Below are 17,305 nucleotides of genomic sequence, written 5' to 3'. Positions count from 1 at the left end.
AATGCACCAATTTCATTTTATGCACAATTTAGATCAAAGTAAACAAGTGCGAACCATATATGAGTGAACAGAATGATCACACTCAAACAAATATCAAAACAGCTCAATAAATTCCACAAAAATTCTATACTAAACAGAACATATCCAATGAGCTACCTATCAAATTTCATAGCATTTGGATAATGGAAGTAGGGAAATTAAATTCAACATGTCATGGCATGCAAAAATCAACCTAAACTAGGTCACAAAGTGTACACCAACTTCAATCAATTGCAAAACAGTGAAATCAAATGAGAAATGAATGGGACCAAAGCCAATTTTGAGCTAAACATGTCAAGAAACACTCCACCAAATTTCACATTCATATGGTAAGAAATGAGCATTTCACAAGACATGTAAGTTTACTACTCAAGACACAATCCTAAAATGCTAAACAGCAATCAAAAATGTCAATCAAATAGGAAATGAATCAACAATTCCTACAAAAATTCATGGTGAAACTAGACCTATACAAGGTATCTCATGCAAAAAATCAGAGCCATAGGCCTAGTGTAAGCATGGAAAATTAAATCATGAACACAGCATAGCATAGTGTGACACATATTGTCACACTCAAAAAGATTATGTCATATCTACCAATCCAGGGGTCCAAAAATTACAAACTATACTTCAAAATCTCCAGGAGAGAGTCAAGAACAAGCATATGAAATTTCATTCAATTTGGATAATGCATGATTATTTTGTGATCAAAATGGTGAAACATACATATATAGCATACATGTCAAAAATCATTAGACAAATCCAAAAAATCACCAGGCACAACTTGAACTACTATGCCTAAAACAAACTAGAGGAAATTTGGAATCCAGTAAAAAAAGTCCCATTCAATTTGGATTAAGGATGATTAGTCTATGATTTTTTGAAGTTTTATTAAATTATGAAATAATTATTTAATGAATTAAGTGGATTAATTATCAGCGGGTGGCATTCTTGTAATTCTCTTCGCCAGGGCCAAAACGCGCAGCTTCATTAAAAGCGCTGGCGGCTTCCTATTGGACGAAACCGGCGCCAAACAGGTTTTGAAAATGGCCAGGCACGGAAGCGGATCTACACGCGATTTTTCCAGATTTCTTGATGTTCTTCATCGTCCTTCATCCTCATCAATTCCAGATTTCGGTTATGGCCATTTCTCAACCAAAATGCACAAATGATATACCGTTCTCTCCGTCTCTCAGCGTAGGTCATAAATATGGCAATGGTTTTGTGTATAAGTTAACATACATAAAGCTCCAATCCAAAATAGATTTGTCACACAAACTTTAAATCCAAAAATCTTGATGCATAGTGGATGAAATCGCATGGTTCAAACGTCAAAATGATCTACGTTCAAGGCACTATTGAATCCATATAACAATTGCAAGAATCGAAGACATTGAAATCTTACCTCTTGATGAACCAACTGTGAAATCCGTGGCTGTTTTGCTCCAATTCTTGAAAATAGATGAAGTACAATGATTATGAAGGTGATTGGTGAAGAAATTTCAGCTCAAGAGTGCATGGATCCGTCGATTTTTGCAGCTGCCATTGATGTTCAAGGCTTGGACAGTTGGAGTTTCCATGCGTTTCTTGCTTCAATTACCAAAAACAGAAATCATCCGAGACCTGCAGAGGAAGAATCAAGCATCAACTAGCACAAGCATTAGCAAATTCTTGAAGAATTGATGGAAAAAGTGAAGATGAAACTTGGAGAATTTTGAGAGAATTTGTGATTTTTTTGGATTGGATCTGAAAAAGTGATTATGGATCCTTCAATTCTGTTAGAATTAGGCTCTTATACTTGCCCTTAATCCACTCTTTAATCATGATTAGCACAAAATTGGGTGATTAGTGAAAATGAGCTTGTAATGCACTTTGGCCTTTTTGCCCTTGGATGACTAGAACCAATGTAACAGTTTTTTTTCACCTTGAGCAAATCATAAATCATATTTGGAAGCTATTGGAATTGGTCCCATGTCAAAATTCTTTGTACTTTGAAATTTGGACCTTTTTGCCCTTGGCTTTTTAATTGGTACACTTGAAAAATGACCTTTTTATGTGAAGGCTTTTGGCAAAATGTGATGATGGATTTGGATAGTACACATAAAATGTGGTTTGCTCAAAGAAGAACCATCCAATTTGGCCATTCCATGTGAAAGTTATGGCACTTTGAATTTAGGCATTTTTGGAAAATGATTGGATCATATCTTGCTAACCACACATGGGAATTTCAAGTTCTTGGACTTTTTGGAATGGTGAGATCAAGATCTTCAACTTTCCTGTTGGACAAAATTTGATTTGAAGCATTCTTGGACATGTAATTTTTGGGAGAAAAACTTTCCATTTTGGGCAGGTGAGAATTACAGGTCATTTCCATTTTGGGAAACTTTTTGCCTGACTTCAAATTCTTCAATGACGATCTTTGAAATGCCAAATGAGGCTCTTATGGACATGAGTGAGACTTTTCCAACCATCTCACACCTTCCAATTCCTGATTAAATGCACAGTTGACCACAGTTGACCACAGTTGACTACAGTTGACTTTTCTAGGGTTTTGGTTGACTGAGCCATGCTCTGATGAATTCCAAGCCTCTTTCACATAAGATCTTGATTCAAAATGATATCACAAGTTATATGAACTCTTGATGAATGATCATGGTGCCCAAATTCTTCAAGAATGGTCACCATTCATCGCTCAATGGCTGATTTGACTGTTTTGACCTAGTTGGCTTCATCTGCAAGCAACATGGTTAGATGACAATATTTTTGTACTTTTGGTTAGTAAACATATGAAAAGCAATGACATACAAGTGCAACACATGCTTGGTGATCAAGAACCACACTCACAAGGTACCCCACCCACTAAGAGGGAAGCTAGGGTATGCAATGATCCTTGAGGTCATGATATGAGATGTTATGGGCCATGAGGGATCTTAGGACCAAAATTGGGGTCTTACAGTGATCACTTTGGAACATGTAGCCACGGACCTTCAACTGGCTGACATATTTACAAAGGCTCTGGATGCTACTCAGTTTGAAAACTTAAGGAGCAAACTGGGAATATGTCTCTCTGAGACCTTATAGCAACCACTGATGTTTGGGATGTATTGTTTAATATCTCTGCCTATTAAACAATTGGTACTATGCTCTGATTGGTCAACATATCATAGCTATGCTACTTGCAACAAGTGTGGCTACAAGAGGGTAAGGAGACACCCTACCGTGAGAAGGCCAATGTACCTGCAGGAGTTCAAGGATGCTATTCATGCAGGAGTAGTTCTGGATGTCAGGAACAAAATCATGGCATCTGATATGGTGGTACCTACTGTGAAGCAAAAGTGGGTGATTACTTGATCAAAGCTGTGAAGCAAGATCAAGTGGATGCTAACTTGGTTGAAACTGTGAAGTAAAACCAAGTCTGTAACTCTGTCATTGTTCTCTGGTTATGTTGTTGGCTTTGGCAACATTTTTGACAAAAAGGGGGAGTAATAACCCCTGACAAACAGAGTGGGTCTCTACAACAGACTCTCATGACAGATTCCCTCCCCTGCAGCTGCTGTGTGTTGAAGTTTAGATTTTAGATTTAACTTCTGTATGTGTGCTGCTTTGTGAAGTTTTTATTTAACTTCCATGTGTGTGAGTGTGCTGCCACTCTGAGTGTATTAGCTAGGCTTATTTCCTGCTAGGTGTGTGATTCCGCTGCTATGAACTCTGTTATGGGGATCAAAGTGTTTTAGCCAAAAAATTTCCAAAGGGGGAGTTTGTAGGTGCTTAATTGGCTGCATTATATGGTAAAACACTAGCTGGTTACTAATGTCTTGACTGATGTCATGACATGGTATGTATATGTGACTACATTGTAGGTTAGAATATCTAACTGTACTCTGATGTCTTGACTGATGTCATGACACACTTGAGTAGTTACTGCAGGATTAGCTAATACATGATTTATTGAATGTCAAACTGGAGACTGTGACATTCATCCCTATCAGCAGCTACTGAGAAATAGAACAATTGGTGTTCTGTTAGAGCTCAGTATTCATTTGCAGTCTGGTTATCAAGGAAGAACCAGACCTGGCATAAGGCCTGCTGTATGAATGTCAAACTGGATGTTATGACATTCATCATGGACAGTATATACTGAATAATAGACAGATTGGTGTTCTGCTACACTTCAGTATGTTTCTTAGTTCGTTCTTCAAGAGGATAACAGAACTAACTTAAGGCCAAATGTGTAAATGTTAAATTGGACACTTTAACATTTATTAATGTAAGTTGTTACTGTAGTATGGTCATTTTGATCATGTACAAGTCAGCAAAATTGTACAGTCTGTTTTCTGGAAAAACAGACTCAGCATATGGACCTTGATGTCAAGCTGAATGTCGTGACATTCATTCCTGACAGCATATGCTATATTGTAGGTTGTTCAGTTTTCTGTTTCAGCTTTTCTTGGGCTATTCTTCAGGAAGTCAACAGCTTAGAGAAAAACCAGGAAATCAACAACTAAGTTGCATTTAATGAACCTAACAAATAGCCTATTTGTTAGCAACCTAAATGTTGAATTTATGGGAACTCGTGTGACCTTAAATTCAGGAGAATACAGGTGCAAAAGCCCAGGTACTGCAATATAAAAAGGAAGGCGTTCCTTCATTCAGTTTCAGGGATTTTGAGGCGTGAAGATTAAGTGTGTCCATCATACTTCACTGCTGTATTTTTGTGAGTCTTATATTAGACGTATCTTGTAAGCCAAGCCATTATCACGTTGATGATTGTTTTGGTATAGGGTGTTCATTGAGTTGTAAGTGTTGTGTCGCTCAAAGCTTTTAAGCATGAGTGCTGTGTATCTTGATTAAAGCTGTGAAGCACAATCAAGAGTTGTTTGAAGTGTAACTTCAACTTGTCTTTAATATTGATTAAAGGTAGTAATCATTGAGGTGATTGAGGGGGAGTGAGTAGGAACTCTGATCTTAGTGTAAGATTGAAATTGCATTGGGTAGGGATTAAGTGATAAGTTGTAAACGGGTGAGTTTAGCTTTGAATTGATACTACTAATAGTGGATTTCCTCCATGGCTTGGTAGCCCCCAGATGTAGGTCATGTTGGACTGAACTGGGTAAACAATTACTTTTGTTATTTACTGCACTTACGTTCTGCATAATCCCTGTCTGTGCAGAATTGGATGTCATAACAACCCGCGTGACATCCAAAGTCTGATAACTAGAATTTCAGTTGCATTTTTCTACCTTTGTAAACTGTAGTCCAATCCCCTATTAGAGGAATGCTTGATTCTAGCTGGGGTAACATATTGTTACTCCCCCTTCTACCACGGTCATAACCGCGGCCTCTTCCCCTATACGGGGTCATCATTTTTTCCTTGCAAGAATTCACAAGTTAAATAATCAGCAAGTGAATTATTTTCACCTTTAATGTGTTGAATGTCAAATTCAAACATAGATAATTGAGATTGCCAGCTAGCAAAAATTTGCTTAGCAACAAGATTTTTAACATCTTTTTCAATAATTGATTTAGCTGAGCTACAATCAATTTTTAATAAAAATTTCTTATTAAGAAGATCATCTTGAAATTTTGAAATGCATTTTATAATAGAGAGCATCTTTTTTTCGATAGTAGAATATTTTGATTGGGCAGGATTCCATTTTCTAGAGGTAAATCTGACTAAAACTTCTTTTGATGTATCAGGTATAATTTGTTTAAGGATTCCTCCATAGCCTAAGTCGGAAGCATCTGTTGCAACAATTTTGAAATATTTAGGGTTAGCAAGGGATAAACAAGGCAAATATTTAACTTTATTTTTAATTCTTTGGGCAGCCTGAGAATGTTTATCAGTCCAAGGGCCAAAATTCTTTTTAAGCCTAACATGTAATATGACAGTATCTTTTGCAAGATTTTCATAATAATCTGCTATATAATTGAGACTACCAAGAAAACTTTGTAATTGTTTTTTATCTGTAATAATATTGGGGAATTTAGAAGCGAATTCAATACTTCTTTGTATAGGAATTATAGTTCCTTGGTCAATTTCATGTCCTAAAAATCTAACTTTTGTTTGAAAAAGTTTTATCTTAGGAGCAGATATAACTAATCCATTATGTTTAACTAATCCTTTGAATATTTTTAAATGTTTAACATGTTGATCTATAGTTTTAGAAAAAACTAAGACATCATCAATATAAACAATTATAAATTCAGTATAAGGATTAAAAATATCATTCATAATATTTTGAAATTCTGAAGGGGCATTTTTAAGGCCAAAAAGAAGGACATTCCATTCATAATGTCCAAAAGGAACAACAGTAAAGGCTGTTTTATACTTATCATATTCATTAATCTGAATTTGCGAATAACCAGATTTCATATCAAATTTAGAGAAGATTAAAGCATTGTTCAATCTATCTAAAAGATCTTTTTTATTAGGAATAGGATATCTAATCCATTTTAACACTTTATTAAGAGGTTTGTAATTTATAACAAGTCTAGGGACCCCACGTTCCCTTTCGGCAACATTATTAACATAAAAAGTTGTGTAGCTCCAAGGAGATTTGAATTTTCTTATTAAATTTTTTTCTAAAAGAGATTCTATCTCCTTTTTGTATAAATCCAAATACTCATGATTCATTTGAGTAGACCTGGCTTTGGTGGGAATCTGACTTTCATTAAAGTCATCAAGATAAGGTAAAGAAATAACATGTTTCTTTCTATCCCAAAAGGCACGCTTGATCCAAGCAACAAGTAAACTTAATAACTAAGGTGCAATAGCCTCCAGATGTGGAAGAACTATCACTTTTAAGGTATTTTTGCTTAAGCTAAAAATCAAAATTACAAGATAAAAACTTTGATCCTTTTTTTTTTATTTTGGTTCTGCCATTTTATACTGGTAAAGAGGAGCTGAACTTCCTTAAATTCGTGTGGAAGTGGTTGAGGAAAATATGGGGACTTTTGACCATATTTTGTGCCGTTGCTGAAAAACTACACTGCGTGCCTGTGGCGAACGCCACAGGGCCATGGCGAACGCCATGATACTAATATTTTGAAGTGACATGGCAAGGGGGTCGTGGCGAACGCCACAGGCCCAGAACCTTCATTTTTAGCGTTTTCCTCCCCTTTTCCTTATTTCTTCTCTTTTCTTTAATTCTTTCTCACACGTGAGTTCTGCAGCGACAAATACCTGAAACAGGGCAACAACACCAATATGATACAATAAAACATATACAAAATTATACTAAAATAAATAAACGGTATAGTTTCACGTTATCTTTGTTTGGGTTGATGGACAATCAAGTGAATTTTAAAGAGAATAAAAAGAGAATTGAAGTGGAATTTATATATATATATATATATATATATATATATATATATATATATATATTATATATATATATAGAGAGAGAGAGAGAGAGAGAGAGAGAGAGAGAGAGAGAGAGAGAGAGAGAGAGAGAGAGAGAGAGAGAGAGAGAGAGAGAGAGAGAGAGAGAGAGAGAGAGAGAGAGAGAGAGAGAGAGAGAGAGAGAGAGAGAGAGAGAGAGAGAGAGAGAGAGAGAGAGAGAGAGAGAGAGAGAGAGAGAGAGAGAGAGAGAGAGAGAGAGAGAGAGAGAGAGAGAGAGAGAGAGAGAGAGAGAGAGAGAGAGAGAGAGAGAGAGAGAGAGAGTGAGAGAGAATTATTTACTATCTTATTTAATTTCATTTAATCAAATATGGTGCAATATGATGTACAATATGGATGGAACAATACATAAACTTTAATTATTTACTATTTTATTTCATTTCATTTAATGAAATATAGGGCTACATGATGTACAATATGGATGGAGTTGTACATTTTTTAATGGAAAGGAGAACATTAATATAGAAACTAATTTTAGGGTGTTGTATTAAAATCAAAATTGTTAAAATGGTGGCGCATCAATGAGATAGAAAAATATTCAAAAATTATAATTAAATCGAAATATATGGAGTATCATCAAATAAAATATTTTAATTTTGGAGTAATCGAAAGTGAAATAACACTAATCATGTTAGACTTTTATTTACAAAATAAAGACTAAATATTTGAATAAACTAACAAAAGTTATACATTTCATAATATGTGAAATATTCGTAATAAAATGTTTTTATTTGATATGTGTTAGTGTGTAAATATTGAGTGATTTGAGACGGTTTATCTACCTTCCTTGATCGTGGATTGAGTGTTATTCCTTTCGATTTGCATGCATCTTAGTAGTCACTAATCAGAGGCTTAAATCTATGTGGAGCCAGTTAATGAAAAAAAATTGAGCTACAACACAGGTATTTGTGAATCCCCAAAGTTGAGCATCCGGAATTTGTGAATGAGTTCAGGCCCATCTCACTTTGTAATACGATTTACAAGGTGTTAGTTATAGTTGAGAGGCTTAAGGAATGTACCCTTAAATTAGTGTCTTCTTTTACTCAATAGTTGAGGAAGGAAAATGAAAAGAAGTATCATGCAATAGATTGGAAGAACATTACGAAGCTGAAAAATGTGTGTGGATTAGGCTTGAAGAAGCTGGAAGTAATGAACCAAGCCTGTATCGCAATGTTAGGTTGGAAGATGTTAAATGGGAGATTCAAATTAAATGTCATATTTGTGATATATTCAGTTTTAAAAGAAAATATTAATTTTAATATGACATATATTCAGTTTTAAAAGTAAATATTAATTTAGCTTTACTCTTTCAAATTAAGTCATATTAACATGTGTGTGCCTTTGCTCCTAGGAGGCTCCTAAGCTCAATGAAGTGGCTAGATGAAGATGAAAGCAAGCATGACAATGGTCCAAAAAGTTTCTAATCATCATATATGTCTCCCAAGTATCTCAATTTTCAATTTGATCAAGATAAACCAAAGGGCTTGAGGATTGTTTCCCAAGGAAACCCTAATTCAACTGTGCATTGACTGTGCCTTGCTCATGAAGCAACCTCAACCTATGATCAAATTTAATCAAGGGAAGTTCTTTCGTTCATTATTTTATGCATATATGAGCCTATTTAAGTATACTCAATCATTCATTCATCAAGATTTGAGGTTTGACATTGAGATGTTGACTAGTCAAGTCATCTGACTAAACTGAGGATCACTGAGATATAACTTTTGATGTGTTTGTCAAATGAAGATTACCCCAAGAGAAAATTTGTTCTTAAAAACCATATGAACAACTTTCATGTTTATCAAAAATCCATTTGAAACTTGTAAGGTCATCATTCATTTCAATACATTATAGGTCATTTTGACTGAAACCCTAATTTTAGGTAAACTTCCCAAGGACCTAACTTCCTTATTTTTCATGATTTTGAGGTGAGACCAATTAAATTGGAAAGCTTAAGATGTCTAATTCAAATGTTATGTTGGACAAAGTTTCATAATCCTAAAAGAAACACATGTGATAATATAAAAGATTATAGGTCACTTTGGACCAAAACCATTGAATTTGAAAAATGTCCAACTTCAAGTGCCCATAACTTTCTCATTAAAAATCCAAATGATGCAAACTTTAAGTCAAAATTGATCATCTTGAAAATATATACAACATTTATGTTGGAGGTTTTTCCATTAGAGGCTTTCATCACTGAAACAGAAGGGATTGAAGTTGACCACTTTTTGTAAAAAAATTCAAAGGGGGCCTAGACATGTTTTGTACCTCAAACTTCAAAGCCAGTTTTCATTATTTTCCAAACTCCAAATGGATTTTTTCCGAACATAGGTTTTGTTCCTCATGTCAAGAGCTTTTCAACCATTAGTGACACCACCATGTTTGGATTTTCCATGTGTGACTTTCGAAGAGCTCAATGTTTAGGTTCAATTATGCAATTCACTTTGTAACTTGATGTGCAAGCAAATGCCAGACCTTGTGCACGTCCAAACCATCTGCAAATGATCTTAGCTTGTAATTCCATACACTTTTGGGCCTCAGATGCGCCTGTACAGGCCCATGCATGGAGGACCCAAAGTTCATGCACACGAGCAAATCACCTCATTGCTTCATCTCCAGCTATAAATAGAGGGCCTTGCTCATTCAAATTTCAACCTCAAGGTGATATGAAACCCTGTAGAATTCAAAACCTAACCTCACTCAAAGGAATTTCAATTTTTCATTTCTCAATTTCAAGCTTGAATTTCAACATCCTTAGTTGATCTTCAAGTCTTAATTCCTTAGCCTTGCATCCCCATTACCTCAAGATCAAATTGGAATCAAAAGCTTGAAGAGATCGTGTTGTTTAAAGTTTCACTTCAAAGGTATATCACTCAACTATTTTGATCTGGATTTTGCTATACCATGTGAATTACTTGAGTTTAAATTGTTTTCTAAAGTCCTCGAGCAAGAGGCAGGCCAATGGTGGTCTTAATTTCATGATTTGAGACATTTTAGTTTGTGCACCTTGATCTTCAAGCTCAGATTTCTCATTAAATAGAAACATTGAGGAAGATCCAAGGTTACAGGGGTGATGTACATCACCCCAACTTCATTTTGGTACCTTACTTGTTCATTTTAATCAAGATTGAAAACCCTGCGCATGGTGGCCGGAGTTTGTTCTCTGGACGGAGAAGATGGTGGTTTCCACCACCATCGCCACGTGGGAGCCTCTAAGCCCTTGGATGATGCTCAAATGATCTAATCGTGGCCTTTGCTTTTGTTGACTTGTTTTAAATATGTTTGTTGCGTGCTTGACTTTGGAACATGTTGCACCAGCGCTTCTGGACCGCTTGATAACGCCATGTCAATTAATGAAACTCATCCAAGCGCTCCTGATTTTTCCTATTTTCTATTTTTTTTTGTTTTAATTTCTTTTAATTCCTTTTATTTTCAAAAATTCATAAATATTTTATTTGAAGTCACAAAAATATGAGACCAACACCAAAAATTTTCTTGAAAAATCTAGTTTCATATTTTGATTTTTAATTATTTTTGTGACTTCATTTAATATTTTTTGTGAATTATTTGGTTTTTAATAGTTTTTAATTCATTTTAAATACTTTTTGATATCTGAAAAATCCAAAAATATTTTCTTAACACATATGGATTATGATAAGTCTATGAAAAATAGTCTCATCAATTTCTTAATTGATTTGAGATTTATTTGAGATTTTAATTCATTTGTGTTATTTTTCATTGTTTTTAATTGATTTTAAATAGTTTATGATTTCAAAAATTATTGAGAAAATTTGTCAAACCTTGTTTGACCATGTTAGACCTATGAGAAATTAATTGGACTTGTTGAAGTTGATTTGAATTGGATTTGAGGTTTGACCATATTTTGTCCATTTTAATTCTAAAAATACCAAAAAAATATGTTTGACTTGTTGACTTCTAATCTTCATTTCTCTTCTGTTTTACATTGCTTGGTGATGATTTGATTCACTTTTGACCAATTGCATTTGACTTTTGAATTCTTCTCTTATTCCATTTCATCTTCATCTCACTTCTTTTTTTTTATTTTGCCCAATGAGTTAATGTCTTATGGTTAGTCTTGACATATGAGAGGCTTAACCTTCTTTGATCCAAATCAAACTCAACTTGATCCATGATCAAGTGAGTTGCTTTGTGTCCAAGATAGGTTGCTTCTTGGTCAAGCAAAAAACCTAAAGTCCATACAAGGCTTTCTCTTTTCTTTTGGCATGGCAAGTTGTAGGAGCTTGGCTTACTAGTCATGATTTCTAACTGGTGTTTATTTGCCTATAGTTTTATTGACCGACCTCAGATAGGTGTGACTACTACATTAATCCACTTACGATTGCTTAACATAGCGCTAAATTGTCTTATGACACACTAACATAACTACTAACTACTAACTTTAATTCAAGCATTTAATTTCTTGCAATTTACTTTCTTGCTCATTTATTCATATTGCTTTTTTACTTTGCTCACTTGAGCACATATTTTATGTTTATGTCATTTTCCTTTTGCTCATTTGAGCTCATTATTGTATATAAATATATTGTTGCTTTGTGTTTGATGTATGTTTGTTTGTGTGAATCCAATTCAAAAAGGAGAAAGGACTTAGAATTAGGACCTTACCTATGCTTAAAGGAGTTCAAGAGCAAGTAGGCCTCATGCCTTTAGAATGCTAAATTATTAAAGATCAACTAGGCCTCATGCCTTTAGAATGCTAAATCTTAAAGTTGACTTCAAAAGGACCCCTAACCTAAACTCATTCTTTGTCCATTCCTCTTATTGTGTTGTGAACTGTTTGATGTTTGCTCTTGTGTGATAGGGATTCCATCTTGAGATAGTAAGAAGGACCATTGTCATGAATAGCCAAGTTAAGAGAGACAAGCCAAATGGAGATCCTAGGAGCTTGAATCTAAATATTTATTTGATTGCTTGAGTGATTGCTAAGTCCAAAGGAAAGGAGCATCTTGAATCATCTCTATGATTTCAAGAAAAGGAACTCCAAGGGTTTTATCTCTTCTCTCATCTTTGTTTACTTTAGGACTAGCCTTTCTCTTCTTCTCTCCACTCTAACCCAAGCCAAACTCTTTATGTGCAAACTTTGACATTGCTTTCAAACTAGAAACCTAGGCCTTATGCCTTTGATTTTTCAAATTCTTTTCATTAATACTCATTATGAATGAACCTTAAGTCAACTTTGACCTCATTTTTGTGAATACTTATAACTTGTAAATACAACTCACTTCAAGTTATTTTTGTGGTTCCAATGGCCATCTTTTTTAAAACCTTTTTCATAAACTTTAGTCATAGGTTTGAGTTATCATAGTGGTTGATGTAAACCTCACCTTATCCTTAGTGATTGGACTATAAGTCTTCCATACTTATTATAGGGTTAACCCGTCACTAGTATGTTGAAGCCCTCCTCACATGGTGGATTGTTGGTTTAGGTTGAGTTTTCTCCCTTTGATAACAAAAGACCTTAAGGCTTTTGATCAAATCAATTCACCAATCTTTGAGATTTTTACCCCGAACTACGAGGTTTTGATCCTACCTTTGTGATGGTACATAGGCAATGGGTGCATCCATTCAAACAACAAAATTGTAAATATAATCTATTCTTCTCTCGTCTCTCCAATCTTGTTTGCACAAATATTTTCACAAATACCAACCTATAATACACATTTGCAAAAAGGGCTCCCTTAGAGTACTAAGGATATTTTGGGTGCTTAAAACCTTCCCATTTCATAACCAACCCCCTTACCTAGTGTAGCACCTCAAATTTGCACCTACCTTGTGTACATACATTCTCATATTAGGTTATTTAACATATCATGGTCCACTGCATAGCATTGCATTGTCCCTTAGCCCAAGTGCAAGATCATCAGTCAGATTAGGTCAAACTGGTCAGGAGATCAGTCAATCAAGCAAGCAAGTACAAATTCCAAGGAGACAAGGCCCTAGGGTTGGTCCAACATGTTCACATGACCTAGGGGTCCTTTTTAAGTGTTTTGGTCAAGGTTTGATCGCTCAGAAGTCATCAGTCAATGTGCAGTCTACCAAAAACCCTAGAAAGTCAACTGTTGGTCAACTGTGCATTTAATCAGTGATTTGATGGTGGGAATTGGTTTGATAGGGTTCCTTCATGTCCTATAGGCCTCATATAACATGTCAAACATCATCATGGAAGAATTTGAAGCCAGACAAGAAATTTCCAGAAATAGAAAGTTGACCTGTAATTGGAATTTGCCAAAAATGGAAAGTCTTGATCCTCAAACTTACATCATGATACAAGCTTCAAATGAATTTTTTCCCAACATGAAAGTTGAAGATCTTGTTCTCCCATTTCCAAAAAGTCCAAGAACACTCAATTCCCATGTATGGTTGGCAAGTTATGATCAAATCATTTTCAGAAATTTTTGAACTTCAAAAGGCCATATCTCTCAAACCATTTGGCCAAATTGGGTGGGGTTTTTTGCTACAAGTCACATTTGATGCCCTCTTTCCAAATATGTCATCACCATTTACCAAAAGTTCACCAATCAAAATGGCACTTTTTGAAGTAACTTGAATTATTTCAAGTGAAGTAAAAATTGACTTTTCAAAATAAACATTTCCAATGACTTTTACCACTTGGAATGTTTCATAAATGATATTTAGACTTTGTTGGAAGCCCAATTCGTGCACTTTCATACACCCTTTATTAATTGGCATGGTTTTAGCAAAATGGTCCAAACATGTCATTATGCAAAGTGTGATTAACTTTTCCATTAGCCAACTAATGCCAACCTTAAACAGAGAATATATACCTCATTCTCACTCTGAAAAAGCCCTAGCAGCCACCATTCACAAACAGAAAACTCATTTTCTCTCAAACCTTCATTTTCCTTCACTTGAGATTTTTTCTAAAAACTTTCATAGAACTCGTGTTACTGTGCACTATGCCATCATTCAACATCTTTTTGGAAGCCATTTCAAGCTTTGTTTCCCAACTGTAAGCAAAGAATACCACTGTTTCATCAAAGAGCTCTCCAATGGCAGATCTCGATTTGAGCAAAACCAAGGGTTGCTGAGCCAAAATCCTTCCACCATTCACCTTTTGGAAGCTAGTAGAACATCTGTTTCGAGCATTTGAGGCCAAACAACCCCTGCATCACAACTGACCTCCAAATTTGGTACCTTTAGTTGCTTTTAGTTCCTTGTGAACTTTGCTTTGCTTTGCTTAAGAGCAATTTGCATTGAGGTATAACTTCTTTACTCCATGTAGTCTGGAAGACCTGGCCTGTTACTTGGCCAGGCAACTGTCTGAAGTCCTCCTTAAGAGGCAATGTTTGTGAATGTTTAAAATTGTCCCTGTACATATTCAAAGACCTCCTAAGTGAAGAGGCAATTGGCAGAACCTAAGGGATATGCAATCTATCCCCTGCTATTTTGTGTGTCACTCACCTTGCTCACACTACCTGTGTTGACGCATAGTGGGTAAAAACCCAAGATCTATAGAGTCTAACTTGTGGATAGAGTTCCTACTTTCTGAACTCCCACACCTTCTGATATTCAAATGCTCTCCCTGACCAGGGATAAGAGCAATGAGGCACACCCCTCATCCCCTCTCATCTGCTTCACCTTAGCCCCTCAATGGCAAGGTTAAGAGCACTATCCACCCTATTCCAGTTGGCTTCAATGCCTAACCTTGTGTGAGCCCATTGTTTGTGTATAGTGTGTGCTACTTGTGCTTGTGTTTGTTTGACTTGCTTCTTATGCAAGTTAGGTTTAGTTTAGACTTGCTTCCTGTGCAAGTTAGGTTTAGTTTAGACTTGCTTCCTGTGCAAGTTAGGTTTGGCTTGCTTCCTGTGCAAGTCATGTTTAGGATAGGCTTGCTTCCTGTGCAAGTTAGCTAGAAACCTTAACTTAGGGATGATTTGCATGATAACATCTAGGCTCGAGTCGTAGTCTCCCTAGTTGTGTCTCCCTCTGTTATCTGGTTAGGCTAGTCTTGTAACCCTACGTAGGGGAACTACGTCGCCCTGATCCTCATACCAGATGAGGTACGTAGGCAGGAGATGAGCTGATCTCTCCGGGCGCCCTTTTTATTTTTCAACCCTTTGTGTTTTAACCACCCTTTGTGTGTGTTTTGGTTCGGATGCTGATGTAAGTCCAGTGATTGGCATTCGGGCTCCATGTTTGCCTTCTTGTGTGTGTTCTGGTTCGGATGCTGGTGTAAGTCCAGTGATTGGCATTCGGGCTCCACGTTTTCCTTTGCCTGTGTTTGTTTGTGTGCGTGTCAGCTGAGCTACGAATGCTCTGATTCTCCTTCGTCCAAAGGAGATACGTATGCATAGGATGCGATATCCTAGTGAGCATGTGTCGTTTCCCCAGTCCGAACTACTTCGACTCTGATGTCTATGCCTGATAGACTAAGTAGGCCCAGGATGCAATATCCTGCCGAGTCAGTTTCAGTCTGTTTTCTTGTGTCTCTTTCAGCCTGTGTGTGTGTGTGAGCAGTGTTTATAGCAACCATTTTTCCTTCCTATTGTGCGTGGATCCCGTCGAGTACGACGGATGCGTAGGGGTGCTAATACCTTCCCTTCGCATAACCGACTCCCGAACCCATTCTCTTTGGTCGCGAGACCATGTTCTTTCCAGGTTTACTTCGAGCGTTTCCTTTCCCTCTTTTGGGATAAATAACGCACGGTGGCGGCTCTGTTGTTCTTGTTTTCCCGCTGGTTTTTTCGCGTAATGCGATAGCTGGCGACTCTGCTGGGGAGATAGAGAAGTTGACCTCTTGCTGGTCCATCTTCCCTAAGCGAGTCTCTCTTAGCGCTCTCTAGGTTAGGGTTTTGGTTGCTTTTGCTGTGTTGTTTATTGCATTCATTGTATATATGTGCATTTATTGTTTGCATTTATTGTTTGCATTAATGTTTGCATTCATTCACATTCATCTGCTGTGCTGGCTGTGTTTCTCTGTTTGGGGGGTGAGAGTCACTTGAGGTAAAAGGCCCAATACCCAGGCTATGAGTGAAATCTAGGATACTTAGGAATAGAGTGATTCATGGGAAGCGGGTGGTATGCGCCACTTAGCGGAACATTGATATCACGAGCAGTTCAGACCCTGGTGGGATATTATCATTACATACTTCGGGTGTGTATATGATGGTATTCTGCGAAAGGTTATTTATGCTGCGTTTCTCTCGACCTTACCCTGGCCTAGACGACACCCGTGAGTGGGGAGGGTTTGTTCATTACAGGTACAGTTGCTGATTTGTTGGTGACTTGTTGGTGACTCGCGGTACTGATGGTGACTATGAATTGTGGGCATTTATTTCTGGGACGCCAGAGTTCTGTCCGTGGTTTATCAGCGGGTTCCGTTTATTTCGGATCCCCGGGTTGAATTGAGAGTACTTGTTCAGAGGATCTGATTGTCATCCGTTCAGTGGATGTTCCTGTGAAGATAGTGATGTAATCTCCGGTTCCGTTTATTTCGGAACTCCCCAAGTTGGATTTATGGTGACTTGGTCCCACAGAATTGACTGGTTCAGAAAAGCAGAGGGTCTTCAGATGACTTGGTGGCACAGTAGCCTGCATTCATGCATTTGCATCATATCATTTCACATTCATTTTCATTCAACTCATGTCTGTCCGTACTTAGGGTCCATTATTTTTAAATTAAGACTCAGGTTGAGAGACATCCAGATGTTAGAATGTTGTTGATAAAATTTTATCTGTCTCAATGAAACCAGAAAAAAGAGGACTGAATATTCCTAGTACGGACAAACATTGCATGTGTGAGTCATACTAACCTGTTTGCTGTTTTGTAGGTTTCAGTATTCAACCGGTGCACATAGCTCGTCT

At 36.6% G+C, this 17,305-nt stretch overlaps 1 protein-coding gene across 1 annotated transcript in view; it reads right to left on the bottom strand.

The window, feature by feature from the left end:
- The window catches only part of LOC127130756 (ABC transporter C family member 10), a 50,405-nt gene extending 43,732 nt beyond the window's left edge, over positions 1 to 6,673 (bottom strand). The window contains exon 1 of the mRNA XM_051059721.1: positions 5,458 to 6,673. Coding sequence (XP_050915678.1) covers positions 5,458 to 6,673 — 1,216 coding nt within the window. The remainder of the gene's footprint in view (positions 1 to 5,457) is intronic.
- Positions 6,674 to 17,305: the final 10,632 nt, after the last annotated feature.

The sequence above is a fragment of the Lathyrus oleraceus genome, chromosome 3 (assembly GCF_024323335.1).
Source record: "Lathyrus oleraceus cultivar Zhongwan6 chromosome 3, CAAS_Psat_ZW6_1.0, whole genome shotgun sequence".
NCBI classification, from domain to species: domain Eukaryota; kingdom Viridiplantae; phylum Streptophyta; class Magnoliopsida; order Fabales; family Fabaceae; genus Lathyrus; species Lathyrus oleraceus.
Note: the sequence above shows the minus strand (reverse complement) of the source record. Positions and strands in the feature narration are given on the sequence as shown.